Raw genomic sequence first — 19,578 nt, forward strand, 5'->3', positions numbered from 1 at the left:
TAATAATTCTCGTTGATGTTCGCTGAAGCGGAACACTGTGAGCCGCTCGTTGAACTCTTAAAGTGACAGTAACCTATGTAGTGTTTCTTATACAAATGAATGTAAACTCAACGTTATTACTTATAAATGATACACATTATTCCAAACAGTGATCATCTCATTATTATATACACAATTTCATGATATAACATTAATTCATATAATACACACAGTTCTTCAGGACCGGTTCTGTTCAGTTCTGTTGTTCTGCATCTGATCAGACTGAATGTAGCTCACTATTTCTGATCTTTTCTTATAGACAAACTCTTATTATTTCAACTTTGAGCATTTATATGGTGTATTAAAGAACTCGATTTTCATGAGGAATTCAGCATTTTGCTCATTTTTTTTAGTTTTGAAAATAAAACATTTTCTGTAATATTTTGTAATTTCAGTGTTATTATATCAAATCGAGAACCTCATATCATATATCGAACCAAATCGAGAGAGAACCACATCGTCCCATCCCTTTTAAACAATGTAACACTAATGAAATATTTAAATAACGCTTCTGCAAAAAACTAGTTTAAATGTATTACTATGTAATGAATAACTTTTTCGACTATATGCACATTTGAGCTGCCTATTCCTCTGAACTTTGACCTTGAAGTTTTTGTAATTAAAAAAAAAATAAAGTTTTTAACATTGATAACACCAATGATGTGAAATCAAGGGACAAGCATTCTTTTTTAATTATTGAAATGATTAATTATTTTGTTTTGCTTTTTTGCACACGAGTTATTCTTTACACTCATTCTTGACCTGAGAAAAGTTTTTTTTAAGTAAGTTTTTTTTTTTCTCCCCAATTTGGAACGCCCAATTCCCAATGTGCTCTAAGTCCTCGTGGTGGTGTAGTGACTCGCCTCAATCCGGGTGGCGGAGGATGAATCTCAGTTGTCTCCACGTCTGAGACCGTCAATCCGCGCATCTTATCACGTGACTTGTTGAACGCGTTACCATGGAGACGTAGCGCGTGTGGAGGCTTCACGCTATTCTCCGCGGCATCCACGCACAACTCACCACACGCCCCACCGAGAGTGAGAACCACATTATAGCGACCACGAGGAGGTTACCCCATGTGACTCTACCCTCCCTAGCAACCGGGCCAATTTGGTTGCTAAGGAGACCTGGCTGGAGTCACTCAGCACGCCCTGAGATTCAAACTCGCGACTCCAGGTGTGATAGTCAGCGGCAATACTCGCTGAGATACACAGACCCCGGTGAACATTAAAATTGTCCCAAATGATGAAATCTAACTGAACTGTGTTTAATAAAGTTCAAATGTATTTGTCGTTATCAGACATTGTCTCGTGCTGGTATTTCCTTCATCAGTTGTGTTTGGTTTCTTTCAGGGCCGTTCGTGCTGTCCTCTCTCATTCTCATCGTTTTCCTGTTGTTCATCATGTTCGTTCAGATCTCTGGCATATATCAGTTTTTAGAGGTATGTTAGCATGACTTGTTTTCTTTCTTAATGAGTGAGTAATCATCATTAATATAAGAGATCATGTCATTATTCTACTTATTATGTGGACCTTTATATTAGGCGCCTTTAACTACTATGTACTCAAGAATTTGATACAATGTACATATTATATACATGTTGTTACATTGTAATAACATTTAAAGTACCTGCATCTGTTATGCTGTTAACCCTTAAACCACACCTCAATCTCAGTAGCAGCAAAAGTGAATCTTGTGAGAATGTAGTTACACTATATATATATATATTGTATGCATTTTAACATTAGTACATAGTAGTGAAAGACAACTAATATAAAGTGGGACCTAACAAAGACATTAATGCTTGGACATGAAATATTGATTTGAGTTGAATTATTTGTATAAAGTGTAAAGAACAAGAGTCAGTTACACAATCATATGTAGTAACAGTGTAATAAACACTTATAATGAAGATTTAGATTTAAGGCTGTATTTAACCTTCTCAGCTCGTGTGTGTTCCTCTGTACTGGCGCGTGACTATGGTGATTATCGTGCTAAGCAACATCATAGTGTCTGTCTTCATTGAGGTAAGTTCATGTTGTTGGTATTCAACTATGAGAGAATTATTCCTGTTGTCATTTGGGCCACATGTTAAAAGTCAAGGTTGGGGTGAGGAAGCTCAAGTACAGTGACCCTCAAAAAGTATCTGGACACTCAAGTCATTGCATTAGATTACAAAATATCAAACCAGGTCAATATTCTCAAGCAAAATACGTTTGAAAACAAAGATAATTGCCTAAATATTAATAACTTCAGTCTTGATCAACACATAATAGGTTTCGTTTGAAAGTTTAGAAGCTCGACTTTCCAATGCATGTAGATATTATGACCAAAACTGAACACGTGCTTTCAAATCTGCAGATAAATCAGAAGTGTTACATTTTGATCATTTATTAAGAATGTTGCGCTGCACATATTATTGCATTCAGTAAAAACATCAAACTCATCAAATATTCATGTGTCACATGTTGTTGGAAAGATCTTAAAGAGTAAAATACAACCAGGCTATTTGTTTTACTCACAGATAAAAATATAGCGAGTAACAGCTAAATATATGTCTTTGACAATTATGTTAGTGTTGCTTATATGATGCATTTTCACTTGTAACCTCACGACAAATATACGGAACATATAATCTCACATATGATTATTTAGAGTCTGTGATTATCTTTCAAACGAGTCCACACACAAGATAATCAGATGTATAGATCATTAGATAATCCACATGAAGCACAATGTTACATATGACCACCAGGAGATGGCGCCAAATACACGACACAGACTCAATGATGACTCAAATGACACAGAATGAAACTCAATCTTTTAGTGGTGTAACTTTTGATTGCTTTGTGACACAAACTTTCCCTCAGATACAGTTGACATGATTGGGAACAAAACAAAAGAGCCACTTTATTTACACCCAGAGATATATAATGTCAAATCAGAAAAATACATTTTTGGCTCCATTTTTTTGTGATTTATTGTAAGTCTTTAATTTGGGGTATGCCACTAAATTAGGAAATCTTTAAAAAGCTTAAAGGGTTGAAATGTAGACACACGGGACACTTGGGAGACTTGAGATTAAGTGGCTTTAGCTTAAGCGTGGTTTGTTGCCACTTGTTTACCCAATGCAATGAAAGTAATCCATGTTTTGGGTGTGGCTTGAGTGTTCAGGTGTGTTTTGGGGCCACTGGATTTGAGATGTAGTTGACCCCTCAGCCGTAACACACCACTCTTGCTGTAACCCAATTAAAATGGGATGTACAACAGTAATTCACACGTGCTCTACTGAATCACAGAGAATAGAGAAACATCCGATTTATTTGGACTTTTCCAGCCAATCAAAGAGAAGGACGAAATTAAACCTCTCACCCTGATTAAGAAATGCCACCAATCAACTTGGCAGCGCTGTGTAGAGGGTTAGTGGCTGTTTGCTTCGCCTTTTAGATCCTCTAAACCCCCCGACTCCCTGGTGTTGACTTGAAGTCACGCCCCCTTTCCTGCCAACCAGCAGAACGCAATAGATGCCAGCAGCAGCCAATCAAATTAGCCGATGGTCATGTGATCTCACTCTGGTCATTGACAGTGATTTGATGATTGATTGAATGTTTGTCATGCCCTTTCTCTCTGCCCCGCTGACTAATACACAATCCAGACAATCACTCTCTCTCAAGACATGTGTTTAGTGTTGCTCTTGAACAAGGAAACATGGCAGAAACAAATAATGAACAAATCTTTTGCTAGCCATGTGATCCGTAGCTCTCTTCATTCTTTCCACCCTGCTGCAATTATTCTATAGACCGTCGTGCTTGACGTCATCTTATGGAAGCATGTGTTCAGCCGAGACAAGCAGGGCAGCTATGGCGTCTCCCCTGCAGGCCCGACACCACAGGTTGGGAAAAATCTGACACTTCTGTTCACCGTTGCTTTCTCACTTCCCGCTCTGTCCCTGCTCTTCTCTGTCTTTCTCTTCCTCTCACCAACACTCTGTTTTAACGTTTGGCTTTGCATGCGTCAACATGATTTTTCTGAATGCTCTCTGGCGCCCCCTGCGGGACCCTTGTTGTCATGCTTGGGGGTCTTTGATTACCCCTCCTCCACCCCCATTTCCCTCGAATGCTTCCTCTGTAGTGCCAACTACTGCATATGTCTGTTAAAGGGATAGTTCACCCGTCAATTCAAATGGTGTCATCGTTTACTCACCCTCATGTTGTCTGTTTCCACTACGTGGAACACAAAACACAATGTTAGTTTTTATTAAGGCTGTGTATTGAATTAATAACCTGACATTTTAAGCTTGATCCCCATTTGATCCAGATGTATTTCCTTAAATGATTATACAGTGCATTCAGAAAGAATTCAGACCCCTTCATTTTATTTGTATTTTATTTTTTTTTCACATTTTATGCAAAAATGCTTTAAATAATTTTTTCCACATCAATCTACAGTCCATACCCCATAATAACAAAGCAAAAAACAGATCTTTGATAACTTATCAAATATCATATTGTCATAAGTATTCACACCCTTAACTCACTACTTAGCTGAAGTACCTTTGGCAGTGATACGATGCGACAAGCTTTGCACACCTGGATTTGGGAATTTTCTCCCATTCTTCTCTGCAGATCCTCTCCAGCTCTGTCAGGTTGGATGGGGACTGTCGGTGGACAGATATTTTTAGGTCTCTCCAGAGATGTTCGATTGGGTTCAAGTCCGGGCTCTGGCTGGGCTACTCAAGGACATTCACAGAGTTGTCCCTAAACCACTCTTGTGTTGTCTTGGCTGTGTGCTTGGGGTCATTGTCCTGTTGGAAGGTGAACCTTTGGTCCTGTCTGAGATCCTGAGTGCTCTGGACCAGGTTTTCAATATGGAGATACCTGACCAGTCCCCACTGCTGAAAAACACCCCCACAGCATGATGCTGCCACCACCATGCTTCACCGTTGGGATGGTATTGTGCTGGTGTTGAGTGGTGCCTGGTTTCCTCCAGACATGATGCTTTGAATTGAGGCCAAACAGTTCAACCTTTGTTTCATCAGACCAGAGAATCTTGTTTCTCACAGTCTGAGAGTCCTTTAGGTGCTTTAATATGTCTCTTGCACTGAGGAGAGGCGTCCATCTGGCCACTCTACCATAAAGCCCAGATCGGTGGAGTGTTACAGTGATGGTCGTCCTTCTGCAAGTTTCTCCCGTCTCCACACATGATCTCTGGAGAACAAGAGTGACCATCTAGGAAGAGTCCTAGTTGTTCCAAACTTCTATTTAAGAATTATGGAGGCCACTGTGCTCTTGGGAACCTTCAATACAGCCAATTTAGTTTTTAAGCCTTCCCCAGATCTGTGCCTCGACACAATCCTGTCTCGGAGCTCTGCAGGCATTTGACCTCATGGCTTGTTTTTGCTCTGATATGCATTTTCCTTTATATATTCAGGTGTGTCCAATCAGATGAATTTGCCACTGGTGACTCCAATCAAAGTGTAGAATCATCTCAAAGATGATCCAGAGAAATGGGATGCACCTGAGCTAAATTTCAAGCGTCATAGCAAAGAGTCTGAATACTTATTTCAATGTGATATTTCAGTTTTTTATTTTTTATAAATTTGCAAAGTTATCTGGTTTTGCTTTGTCAGCTTAAAAAAAATGAAGGGGTCTGAATACTTTCTGAATGCACTGTAACTCATTGCTAAACTAATCTTTGGGGAGTATGCAATTAAAGGGACAGTTCACCCAAAAATGGAAATTCTGTCATCATTTCCTCACACTCATGCCATCCCAGATGTGTGTGACTTACTTTCTTCTGCAGAACACAAATGAAGATTTTTAGAAGAATATTTCAGCTCTGTAGGTCCATACAATGCAAGTGAATGGTGACCAGAACTTTGAAGCTCCAAAAAGCACATAAAGGCAGCATATAAGTAACCATAAGACTCCAGTGGTTTAATCCATGTCTTCAGAAGTGATATGATAGGTGTGGGTGAGGAACAGATCAATATTTAAGACCTTTTTTACAGTACTTCTTGACATCATCAGTCTCCTTGGTAATCAGCTTGATTATATTTCAAGCCATTTAGCACTCTGAACTCTACTAGTATGTGTAATCGTGCTTGAAATCATGATCATTCTTATAGACTGCAATTGCAAGATATACAGTGAAAAATAAGTTCTATTTTGATCTTATGGATTCCTTTTAGGCTGCCTTTATGTGCTTTTTGGAGCTTCAAAGTTCTGGTCACCATTCACTTGCATTGTATGGACCTACAGAGCTGAAATATTCTTCTTAAAATCTTCATTTGTGTTCTGCACATCTGGGATGACATGAGGGTGAATAAGAGATGAGATCTTTGGGGTGAACTGTCTCTTTATCTTTTTGAAGATATTCACCGTAGTATGTCAAAAACTTGAGATCATTTTTAGTTTAGTTAGTTTTGGAGTTATGAAAAGGTATTTTAGTTTAGTTTAATTTTTTCCCAATAATTTCCGTTTGTATTTTTATTTTAGTTACTTCGTGATTTTAGTTAGTAGTTTTAGTTTTCGTTAACATCTGGAGTTCACTTACTGCCCCGTGCTGAAAACAGGTGGTACTTAAAACTAGCGCTCATATGGTAGGAATATTTCTTATTACAGTCTACGTTATTAATTTCATTAATTAATGCTTTACTTTTAATATAAACAATTAATCGTACAGAATTGGCGTGTTAAATCGACAGCCTTAATTTATGGGTGAACTGTCCCTTTAAATCTGGATGTGTTTGACGTATGTAACGAACAGACTAACGAACCCGTTGTGTTGATTAGACATCTGCTTTGGTTAAAGGAATGTTCTGGGTGGTTTTCAGCTTTATCTGCGGCCTGTATCAATTATTTTGACTTGTCATTTTTACGTGGGACCTCCTTTTGCTTCACTCTTAGAAAAAACGGTTCTTTGGGGTTCTATGTGGAACCTTTGGGGTCCTTTTCTCCGCTCCAAAGAACCCTTTATCCAAAAAAGGTTCTGCTTTCAACGGTTTACAAATAAACACCCTTTCTGCATTTGAACTTTTTAATTCACAAATCTATTAAACTTTATTCTGGTAATAAAAAAGCCAAATGTTGGAATCCCATGTTGGGAACCCCCTAAAAGGTTCTATATAGTGTGAAGTGACAAGCGAGTGACCAAACGGGCATGACGAAGACTGAACATGTCATCAGGCTCAAACGGGCATTACGTGACAGATGTGCTTATTTAGCAATAGTTATTACATTAACATTTAAATGAACAACTGTATAATTGTTTAGTATATGTCCTATATAACAAACACTCGTAGAATGGCCGATTAATCTATGAGGCGATCACTTTTGGTAGTTTAACAATGGAAGGATAAAATCAGTCTTCGCCTGTCAAAAACATTTCGTCTTCATGCATGAAACGTCCACGCTTCCCATGCATCATATTTCCATTCGTTTATAATACAGGGCTTTGCATCTTAAAGGGACAGTGCACCCAAAAATGTAAATTCTGTCATCATTTCCTCACCCTCATGTCATCCCAGATGTGTGACTTTCTTATGGCAGCAAAGGTGATGGATTATCTTTAGAAGACATTAACCAGTGCAGTGGTATGGATGATGTTTATGATGACTGTCCAGTCACCGTCCACTTGCATTATAAGAACCACTGAACGGAGATATTCTTCCATTTTATTCAAATGTGTTCAGATGAAGAGAGAAAGTCACACACATCTGGGATGACATGAGGGTGAGTAAATGATGACAGAATTTACATTTTTGGGTGCTCTGTTGCACCCTAATGTGTATAAACATGCCCTACATGATGTTTCTTCCAAAAGATGGGGGGATTTTCTCCTGAATCTGGAACACCCAATTCTCAATGCGCTCTTAATTCCTCGTGGTGGTGTAGTGACTCGCTTCAATACGGGTGGCGGAGGATGAATCTCAGATGCCTCCGCGTCTGAGACCGCAGCATCCACGCACAACTCACCACACGCCCCACCGAGAGCGAGAACCACATTATAGCGACCACGAGGAGGTTACCCCATGTGACTCTACCCTCCCTAGCAACCAGCCCAATTTGGTTGCTAAGGAGACCTGACTGGAGTCACTCAGCACGCCCTGGATTCAAACTCACGACTCCAGAACACAAATGAAGATGTTTTATATCTATATATTCTGAAGTGTAAAGGAGTTTTATTTTGGTCTGTTTCTCACCCAAAACTGACCGTATCGCTTCAGAAGACATGGATAAAACCACTGGAGTCGTATGGATTACTTTTATGCTGCCTTTATGTGCTTTTTGGACCCCATTGACTTGTATTGTATGGATAAACACATCATCTCTCCATCAAAACATCTTCATTTGAGTTCTGCATTAGACAAAGTCACACGAGTTTGAGGGCTCATAATAATGAGTAATGGATGCGATAATCTTTGTGTATTTGAACCGTTATTTAGTGCTTGCCCCGCAGACTTCCATTGTAAGTGCATTAATGTACTCACTGCTTGTTTTTCAATTCAATGACAGATTTGACCCCGGAGCATTCCTTTAATGCCATATGAGCTGAAAGCATAGACAACACACCGATTACATCTTTATATGTTATAGAGTTCAGAAGAGCTGTTACTCCTGCATGTGCTTAGAGACACGACACCAAGAATACACTGAACGAAGACTTGCAACATTGTCTTTGCTAATAAATATCAATATTTCATTGCATTTATTCCAATTCTGGTTTGAATTGTGTCTTAATGGAAATTATGAAAATATGCCTTTTACAATCTTCTCCTCATCTCCCCATGTGTTCCTCACTTGTGTGTGTGTGTGTGTGTGTGTGTGTGTGTGTGTGTGTTTGTGTCGTGTGTGTGTGTCGTGTGTGTGTGTCGTGTGTGTGTGTCGTGTGTGTGTGTCGTGTGTGGTGTGTGTGTGTCGTGTGTGTGTGTGTCGTGTGTGTGTGTGTGTGTGTGTGTGTGTTGTGTGTGTGTGTGTCGGTGTCGTGTGTGTGTCGTGTGGTGTTGTGTGTCGTGTGTGTGGTGTCGTGTGTGTGTCGTGTGGTGTTGTGTGTCGTGTGTGTGTGTGTGTCGTGTGGTGTTGTGTGTCGTGTGGTGTTGTGTGTGTGTCGTGTGGTGTTGTGTGTGTGTCGTGTGGTGTTGTGTGTGTGTCGTGTGGTGTTGTGTGTGTCGTGTGGTGTTGTGTGTGTGTCGTGTGGTGTTGTGTGTCGTGTGGTGTTGTGTGTCGTGTGGTGTTGTGTGTGTGTCGTGTGGTGTTGTGTGTCGTGTGGTGTTGTGTGTCGTGTGGTGTTGTGTGTGTGTCGTGTGGTGTTGTGTGTCGTGTGGTGTTGTGTGTGTCGGTGGTGTTGTGTGTGTGTCGGTGGTGTTGTGTGTGTGTCGTGGTGTTGTGTGTGTGTGGTGTTGTGATGTTGTGGTATTGTGTGTGTGTGTCGTGGTGGTGTTGTGTGATCGTGTGGTGTTGTGTGTGTCGGTGGTGATTGTGTGTGTGTGATGGTGGTGTTGTGTGTGTGTCGGTGATGTTGTGTGTCGGTGGTGTTGTGTGTCGATGGTGTGTGTGTGTCGTGTGGTGTTGTGGTCGATGTGTGTGTGTGTCGTGATGGTGTTGTGTGTCGAGTGTGTGTCGTGATGATGTTGTGTGTCGTGATGTGTGTGATGGTGTTGTGTGTCGTGTGATGTGATTGATGATGTGTTGATGGTGGTGTTGTGTGTCGTGATGGTGTTGTGATGTCGATGATGTGTGTGTCGTGGTTGGTGTTGTTGTGATCGTGGTGTGTTGTTGATGTGGTGTGTGTGTGTGTGATGTGTGTGTGTTGGTGATGTGTGTGTGTGATGATGTGTGTGTCGATGGTGTGTGATGTGTCGGTGTGTGATGTGTGTGTGTGGTGTGTGTGTATTGTGTGTGTGTGTGTCGGTGTGTGTGTGTGTCGGTGTGTGTGTGCGTGGTGTGTGTGTGTCGGTGTGTGTGTGTGTCGTGGTGTGTGTGTGTCGTGGTGTGTGTGTGTGTGTGTGTCGTGTGTGTGTGTGTCGTGGTGTGTGTGTCGTGGTGTGTGTGTGGTGTGTGTGTGTGTCGTGGTGGTGTGTGTGTCGTGGTGTTGTGTGTCGGTGGTGTGTGTGTGTCGTGGTGTGTGTCGGTGTGTGTGTGTGTGTGTGTGTCGGGTGTGTGTGTGTGTCGGTGGTGTGTGTGTGTCGTGGTGGTGTGTGTCGGTGTGTCGTGGTGTGTGTGTGTCGTGGTGTGTGTGTGTGTCGTGTGTGTGTGTCGGTGTGTGTGTGTCGTGGTGTGTGTGTCGTGGTGTGTGTGTGGTGTTGTGTGTCGTGGTGGTGTGTGTGTGGTGGTGTTGTGTGTCGTGTGTGTGTGTGTGTCGTGTGGTGTTGTGTGTCGTGTGGTGTTGTGTGTCGTGTGGTGTTGTGTGTCGTGTGGTGTTGTGTGTCGTGTGGTGTTGTGTGTCGTGTGGTGTTGTGTGTCGTGTGGTGTTGTGTGTCGTGTGGTGTGTGTGTGTCGGTGGTGTCGTGTGTGTGGTGTGTGTGGTGTCGTGTGTCGTGTGTGTGTGTGGTGTGTGTGTCGTGTGGTGTTGTGTGTCGTGTGGTGTTGTGTGTCGTGTGGTGTTGTGTGTCGTGTGGTGTTGTGTGTCGTGTGGTGTTGTGTGTGGTGTGTGTGTCGTGTGGTGTTGTGTGTCGTGTGGTGTCGTGTGGTGTTGTGTGTCGTGTGTGTGTCGTGTCGTGTGTGTGTCGTGTGGTGTTGTTGTGTGTGGTGTTGTGTCGTGTGTGTGTCGTGTGCGTGGCGTGTGTGTGTGTTTTGTTGTGTGTGTGTGTGTGTGTGTGTGCGTGCGTGCGTGCTTGTGTGTGTGTCTATAGGCTGGAATAGACATGTATGGATCTAAATGCCTCTCCTGGCTGTGCTGCCGGCGGAGAAAAGTGCCCAAAGCTCGGTACATGCATCTGGCCCAAGAACTGAGCGTGGATCCCGACTGGCCTCCCAAACCGAAGAGCACTACTGAAGCCAAACCCGCCTTTCAAACGGACGAATGTTCTTACCAGATCGAGGCGGTTTCCTAGCATTTCCACACATCCTGCACATCCAAACCACCAGGGATTTCTTAAACACGCAAAACGCTTTTTGTTAAGAGACGCCAAAAACAGACATTTTTAATAACACCTCATGGATTTTCCCGTTGTTGTTGTTTTTTTTCTTCTGCTGCTCAACATTATTTTTTTGGGGTCTCTTTTTCTTTAAATGGTGGGGCTCATGGGCTGGGAACTGTGTTTGCCCCGCCCTGATATTCCCTTCAACAAAACACAAACGTACAAAATGGATCAATCTCGTTATCTTGGCTCTGTCATGGACCGGGTGGATTTCATCCGAAGCGTCTCTGAGCAGTTGTGGCTGTGCGGGTGCAGGAGCTCGAGCGTTAGGATCCTGTCGTTGTAGTTCGGGCTCAGCGTGCCGTCGCCTTGGAAACCATCACTGCAGTCTGCATGTGCAACAAACCAAACTGTAATGCCTCACAACATCCACCTTCATATTTCAACATAGATATATATAATGAAATATTATTATTATTATTATTATTATTATTTTCATATCTCTTCCCATGGAAGAATCGAGGCTGTTTGAGTTGTGTAAAGCCAAACATTGTTAAAGCCGTTTGTGTTTTCTTCACGTCTCTTGGCGGCAGGTTGTGATTGTTCCACCCGGAAACTCTTCGGCATCATCGTTGCGTTGACACGGGCCGAATCAGAATATCATCAGGAGTCTATACCAAATTCTGCTCACACTTTACATTAGTTTCATGTTTTTACACTATTATTGCTATTGTAATGGTAATAACAGAGTATGTGTAATATGGACGCTAATGTAAAGTATTAATTGATTTAGCTCAAGTATGATTGGACACTTGTCATTTCGATTTGTCATATAAATGAAAATCGCCTTTGACACTGGCAAACGAAATAACAAACCAGGGCCTGAAATTCATTTCTGGAAATGGGGTGAATTAAACACGTGACACTGAAACATCAAAAATGTCATATATATATATATATAAAATGCATTGAGTGTTAAATAAGTGAGAGGACCTTACTGCTAAATTACAAATAGATCGATGGACCTGTATTAAAGACTGTAGTAAGATTATATATTAAATATTCTGTTTATATTATTAATATTATAGTATTTACAGTTGTGGCCTAATATATTGGCACTCTTGTTAAATATGAGTAAAATAGTTTTATCTGCATTGTTCATCCTTTTGATCTTTCATTCAACAATATCACAAAAATATATCCTTTAATTTAACTAAAACAACTGAAATGGGGAAATATCTCATTATTAAATATTTTTCTCCAAACCGCATTGGCCATAATTATTGGCACCCTTTTATTCAATACTTTGTCCAGCCTCCCTTTGCCAACAGCTCCTTGTCTTCTCCTATAATGCCTAATGAGGTTGGCGAACACCTGGCAAGGGATCTGAGATCATTCCTCCATACAGAATCTCTACAGATCCTTCATATTCGAGGTCCATGTTGGTGGACTCTCCTCTTCAGTTCACCTCACAGGTGTTCTTTGGGGTTCAGGTCAGGGGACTGGGGTGGCCATGGCAGAACCTTGATTTTGTGGTCAGTGAGACATTTTTTATCTGTTGGTATATGATAGAGTCCATGATGCCATGTATCCGAACAAGATGTCCAGGACCTCTGGCAGAAAAACAGCCCCACTACATTAAAGATCAAGCACCATATTTAACTGTGGGCATTGGGTACTACTTCATCTCTGTGTGTGCCAAACCCATCTCTGGTGTTTGCTGCCAAAAAGCTCTTTTTCTGTTTCATCTGACGGTAGAACCCGGTCCTGTTTGAAGTTCCAGTAGTGTCTGGCAAACTGAAGACGCTTTTTTTCTTGAAACCCTCCCAAATAATTGTGGTGATGTCTGATTGTAGTTTTGAAGACTTTCTGACCCCAAGACACAACTAATTTCTGCAATGCTCCAGCTGTGATCCTTGGAGATTCTTTGGCCACTCTAACCAGCATCCTCACTGTGCGTGGAGACAATATAGACACACGTCCTCTTCCAGGACTGTTCTTACGATCTCCAGTTGATTGGAATTTCTGAATTATTGCCCTGATGGTGGAAATGGGTATTTTCAATGCTTTGGCTAATTTCTTATTGCCACTTCCCATTTTGTGAAGCTCAAAAACCTTTTGCTGCACATCAGAACTATATTATTTACTCTAACCCGCTTGTGTGTTACGTCACATTTATACCCCTGTGAAACAGGAAGTCATGGCTGAACAGTTTCAAGTTCATAGTCATCCAAGTGCACTAAAAAATATAAAATATGAATGGGAATATTCTTAAGATATATTTTACTCATAAGAATTTCTAGGGGTGCCAATAATTGTGTTCAATGCGTCTTGGAGAAAAATATTTATTTAATAATGAGATATTTCCCCTCTTTCAGATGTTTTTCTTTAATTAAAGGTTTGATTTTTGTGACTTTTTTGAATGAAAGATCAAAAGAATAAACGATGCAGATTTTATTTCACGGCCGCCTTTGCTCATATTTAATATCTGTGGCCACTACTGTATATTATATTTATTCCAGAGGTAAACATGAGTGGATGGAGCTGTAGAGAGATGCAGATGAGAGCGGTATAACAACATTTGGATGTCAAATTAATTTAAGTTCATCAAACAGACAGAAGCCGTTGAGTCTGAGAGACAAAATCATGATTTAAGTGTTCATGTTTGTGGATTAGTTACTAATCCTGATGTATATGTAACAGTGCATATATGTGTATGGGAATTACCTGCAGTAGCAACATATTCCCATTTTTAATGTAATGCACTACACTACATCTTAAAGTAATGTGATTACAGTAATTAGATTACACCAACACTGAAATCTGGATTGCCACCCTTTCGGTCCACTACATCAAGAGCCTTAAAGTGATCTTATTGGCTGTTTATTAACTTGAGATCGTTTCTTCTTTAGTTTAACTGGAAGACTCGATACGATGAGCTCTTGTTAGATGTGCAGTCCAAATCAGCGCAATGAAATTGCTCAAAATGAGTAAACAGTGTTATTTAGTCACTCGTGGCTCATGACCGGTTCTACTGCTGATATTACAATAGAGGAAACAATGTTTCTAACACTTAAGAGGAACAGTTCACTCAAAAATTTTAATTCATTTTTTACTATAAATCTCCACTTTCACATTTTGAAAGTGAAAGTGAAATTGGAGATTTATGGTTAGAAAAAGGAGCTTCAAAGTTCTAGTCACCATTCACTTGCATTGAAAGCTGAAATATTCTTCTAAAAATCTCCAAATGTGTTCTGCTGAAGAAAGTCAGTCACACATCTGGGATGTCATGAGGTCGAATAAATGATGAGAGAATTTTCATTTTTCTGTGTAATCGAATTTTAATAGATAAAGGTCCGAACAGCTGTAGCATACAAGCTCCTCCCCTACTTCCAGATTTGATTTTGTTTGCATAATGTATGTATTGCAGTCCATCTGTCATCAACATGCCAACTTGTTCAAGAGCATCAGTTATACACACACACTCACACTCACACACACACACACACACACACACACACACACACACAGTACTGTGCAAACGCTTTAGGCACTTGTGAAAAATATAGTGAGGATGTCTTTAAAAATAATGAAGTCCAGTTAATATAAAAAGAGGTAAATCAATGTGTGTCTATCTCAACTGACCCGATGTTCAGTGGGCACTGTGGGGGCAATGCCATCTTCTCTGTTTGCTAAAGTAATGTTTATATCAGAAACATTTATATTCATATTGACACACTCAAGCTGAAGATAGAAATAACCATCTTAAGACAAACGCTTTTGTGAAACATCTTCAACTTTTGCAGTTCTGTGTGTGTGTGTGTGTGTGTATAAATATATATATTCTTGGATTATGTGTGTTTTTTTTTTTAAGGAAACTGTTTTTCCATTTTAATTTTAAATGTGTTCCTGAAATGAATAATTTGGTAATATCAGGTGATATCAGCTTTATTTTGTTCTCTTCACATCGATGTTTCTTCATTTATTTTCTTTCCATCTTCACATCATATCCTAAAGAGAGTCTCATAAATGAATAATTGTCAGATTTGTTATACACGATGTGCCAGATTCACTAAATGATTTTAAAAAGAAAATTCTTCTTCAAGGTGCTGGAAACGATTCTTTTCATGGAAGAAACGTTCCTACTGAAATAAGTGTGTTGAGATATCTCCCCGGTCTCTCTGACGGCTCTAGACTCCATAAACAACAAACAAAAACATGTCCGCAAACAATGATGCTTTCTGCCTGTCAATCATTTTGCACGTGCTTATAGTTTTGTAGCAGCAGTGAATTATTGAGGCTTAATGTCATTTTTATGGCATGTTGTTCATCACAGTTGTCAGTTGAGGGCGCTGTTTCACCGCTGTCGTTTCTGCTCGTGTCTCAAAGCTTAATTTGGTATCTTCAGAGGGCGGGGTTTTGGGAAACGGGGCGTGGCTAATGCAACGGCTCAACTTGTCGAAGATCTTCATCGGCTAAAATCGCTTACAGCACCTTTAACTAACATTTTCTTCTTGATTTCTAACTTTAGAAAGTGTGAATATTTTGTATTCCTGGAATTCAAATGATCAGATTTTTCTTCTTCTGAAGTATTAGACAAGATAACCTCATTATAATCACACAATGTTAAAACGTGTCATTTTATTAGCAAGAAAATATTTGTTTTAGCACTTATAAGTCAAGTTAGAATTTCGTTTTTTTTTTTTTTTTTTTTTTGTTTAAGGACATTTTCATGAATTCGCCCCGATGTCTCTTTTTATTTGATAGATTTTCCATGTCATCCATTAAATTGTGAGTTAATTTATACAGTTATAAAGATACTTTAATACATTAACTATGATTTAATGTTTTAACGGTCTAGTTTGTCCCAAAAACATTTTTACAGATATCAGCAGAAAATAATTTTCTGGCACAGAATCTGAATTGATGAAATGGACACTAGAGGTGACCGATAGATCAGTTTAACGATTAATCATTGCTGATAGTTGCGTTTTGGAACTATCGCTTATCGGAAAAATTCTATGGCAATAGTTGCAATAGTTTTTTTTATTATTACAAAATAAAAGTCCTCTGGTGTGTTTCAGGCTTGTTTATACTTTTAAAAGTCCTGCTTTGTGCACCAAATTATTATTATTTTTTTCAAAGTCCACGATCGGTCGACCTCTAATTGATCCTGTAACTGTTATCTTCTAATCTGGCCACATCTTTTCCTTCACATGTAAATGTATTTATTGTTCGCTCGTGTCAAGTTGTTTTCGCTGTATTGCCATTTTTCTATTCTTCAGTTTCATTTGAATATAAGGGCTGAATCTGTCGTTCTGTCTTGTGCTATTTCTGCAATACTTTGGTACTGTTTGATATTTGAAATGGTATTGATCATTGAACATCTTTGCAATGTGTTCGTTTCATCTGTATCATAAAGAGATATGAACGGCTAATTGATCTGTTATTAATGATCTCCTCAAGCATCTACTTTACTGAGCTAGACAGATAAACACACAGCAATCTCTCTTTTATAAAAACCCTGTAAGTCCTTAACAAATGTGAATGCAGAATGCATCTGGGGAATGTTAAATTATTTTAATTATTGCTATTGTCAAAGGTTTTTTTTTTTGTTTGTCTTGATCGGAGATGTGTGGCGATCAGTTTCTCTTCCTCGCCTGTAGGGGGCAGTACTGTGCTGCTAAGACTAGGAGAGCATCATTAAAGGGATATTTCACCCCAAACTATTCCTTTAAATCCTCTCTCACTATAATAGCCCTGCACCGTATGCACATTTGTCTTTGGTTATTTTCTTTCTTTAATTTTACACCTGCAGACGAACCGTTGAAATGTCTGACATGTCACTCAGATATGTGCCGAGGAACTCATTCTTCAAAACTAGGGCCATAATGACATGAGCTGTGTTCACTGCACGACCTCCCTCGAGCGCTTCGCTGCTTAAATACAGGACACCTTCATTTCGGGACGGTTGGCAACCCTGATATCACTGTATATATGCAGCTCATAAGGGGTCATTCAGTGCACATTATTTCTACCGTATGTCGTATTCATTTTCATGTGAGGACTGAAATCAAACATGACAGAAGCAAGAGTTCAGTGCTTTATTTCCTCAGGGAAATGTGTGCGTTTGTAACCATTAATGCTGAATAAATACATATGGACGGTCACTTGGGTTTGTATTTTTGGTGCAGCAGAGAAAAATTTCTAAATCAGTCACTAGGAAGATGTACATTTGTGATCAGTCTTTTTATGTCTGTAATTTATTTTTTATTTGCTTTAATAAATATTATAAATCTGCCTTTTGAGTTTTTCCCCCACCTGCTGCTCTGTAATAAATGGCTCAAACTGAATATGTATTCTGTCCATTTGAGTGTAATAACATTTGATTTGAGTGTTTATTTATGGATGTTCGTTTGCATTGATTTTCATCTCAATAGCAGTTGCCTGGCTGGCTCTTGAATTCGCGGACGTGTGCGACCGGAAGTCTTTGCTCATGACCACTATAAGATCGAGGAACAATTGTCATGTGACTGATCACTTGTCAACAGTGTCGGGTAAGTTGTTAAAAAAATAAATAAATAATAATTCGTGACAAATTACGAATTTGTACGGGTGGTGAATATATCAAATATTCACAGTAGTTTGTTTGCGCTGTTTTTTACTGACACCGGTCAAGTAGTTTTGGTTAGCGAGGAGATTGTGGTTCACTCGCCGCTCGCTTTACTTTTCTGAGTTTTCTTTTCCACTTCAGTTTAGTGCTGATCGTCATAGTTACGCTGCCTCAACGTGGGCGGGATTATAGGCTGATCGTCATAGTTACGCTGCCTCAACGTGGGCGGGATTATAGGCTGATCGTCATAGTTACGCTGCCTCAACGTGGGCGGGATTATAGGCTGATCGTCATAGTTACGCCGCCTCAACATGGGCGGGATTATAGGCTGATCGTCATAGTTACGCCGCCTCAACGTGGGCGGGATTATAGGCTGATCGTCAGTTACGCCGCCTCAACGTGGGCGGGATTATAGGCTGATCGTCATAGTTACGCTGCCTCAACGTGGGCGGGATTATAGGCTGATCGTCATAGTTACGCCGCCTCAACGTGGGCGGGATTATAGGCTGATCGTCATAGTTACGCTGCCTCAAGGTGGGCAGGATCAGAGCCATATAGAGAGAGAGTTGCAACAACTCCATTGACTCCAATGGAAAGTTTTTTTTACGGCAATGGCGGCTCGTAGAGCCTCTCAATAGTTCCCGTAAGTATCAGCAAACACATGCCGCGCCGTAGAACAAACCGTTTGCGACGCACTATGCAACAACAACATGAAAGAAAGGACACATACAAAATGCTTGGCGTGCTATTTAATTTATTAGAAATGTATTCATGAATTGCTGTAAATAGTTATTGCATTTATTTGAATAAAATAAAAAAAAAAGTAATATCGTAATTATATTATTATTGTTTTCTATTTTAATGTATTTTAAAATGTAATTTACTCCTGTGATGCCAAGCTGAATTTTCAGCCTCATTACTTTTGAACGGCAGTTTATATAGGAGTATGCTTAAGTTGTTTTAAAGCTGAATATGTGGTGTAGTAGTGGTGGTGGCATAGTGGGCTAAAGCACATAACTGTTAATCAGAAGGTCGCTGGTTCAAGCCCAACAGTCACCACCATTGTGTCCTTGAGTAAGGCACTTAACTCCAGGTTGCTCCGGGGGGATTGTCCCTGTAATAAGTGCTCTGTATAATACATTGGTACTCAGAAGGTTGCTGGTTTGATCCCCACAGTCACCACCATTGTGTCCTTGAGTAAGACACTTAACTCCAGGTTGCTCCGGGGGGATTGTCCCTGTAATAAGTGCTCTGTATAATACATTGGTACTCAGAAGGTTGCTGGTTTGATCCCCACAGTCACCACCATTGTGTCCTTGAGTAAGACACTTAACTCCAGGTTGCTCCGGGGGGATTGTCCCTGTAATAAGTGCACATAACTGGTAAACTGGTAATCAGAAGGTTGCTGGTTTGATCCCGACAGTCACCACCATTGTGTCCTTGAGTAAGGCACTTAACTCCAGGTTGCTCCGGGGGGATTGTCCCTGTAATAAGTGCACATAACTGGTAAACTGGTAATCAGAAGGTTGCTGGTTTGATCCCGACAGTCACCACCATTGTGTCCTTGAGTAAGACACTTAACTCCAGGTTGCTCCGGGGGGATTGTCCCTGTAATAAGTGCACATAACTGGTAAACTGGTAATCAGAAGGTTGCTGGTTTGATCCCCACAGTCACCACCATTGTGTCCTTGAGTAAGGCACTTAACTCCAGGTTGCTCCGGGGGGATTGTCCCTGTAATAAGTGCACTGTAAGTCGCTTTGGATAAAAGCATCTGCCAAATGCGTAGATGTAAATGAATATATTGTGTATATGAATCAGTATTGTAAGAATTATACATTAGATATA

The 19,578-nt window shown here is 40.3% G+C and overlaps 1 protein-coding gene across 1 annotated transcript in view; it reads left to right on the forward strand.

Moving 5' to 3' along the window:
* atp13a3 (ATPase 13A3) overlaps positions 1-17,462 on the forward strand; it is a 64,630-nt gene extending 47,168 nt beyond the window's left edge. Inside the window, exons 31-34 of the mRNA XM_052101642.1 lie at positions 1,392-1,480; positions 1,986-2,066; positions 3,839-3,931; positions 10,892-17,462. Coding sequence (XP_051957602.1) covers positions 1,392-1,480; positions 1,986-2,066; positions 3,839-3,931; positions 10,892-11,092 — 464 coding nt within the window. The 3' untranslated portion in view covers positions 11,093-17,462. The remainder of the gene's footprint in view (positions 1-1,391; positions 1,481-1,985; positions 2,067-3,838; positions 3,932-10,891) is intronic.
* The last annotated feature ends 2,116 nt before the right edge of the window (positions 17,463-19,578 follow it).

Source organism: Xyrauchen texanus, chromosome 32, assembly GCF_025860055.1.
Source record: "Xyrauchen texanus isolate HMW12.3.18 chromosome 32, RBS_HiC_50CHRs, whole genome shotgun sequence".
Taxonomy (NCBI): Eukaryota; Metazoa; Chordata; class Actinopteri; order Cypriniformes; family Catostomidae; genus Xyrauchen; species Xyrauchen texanus.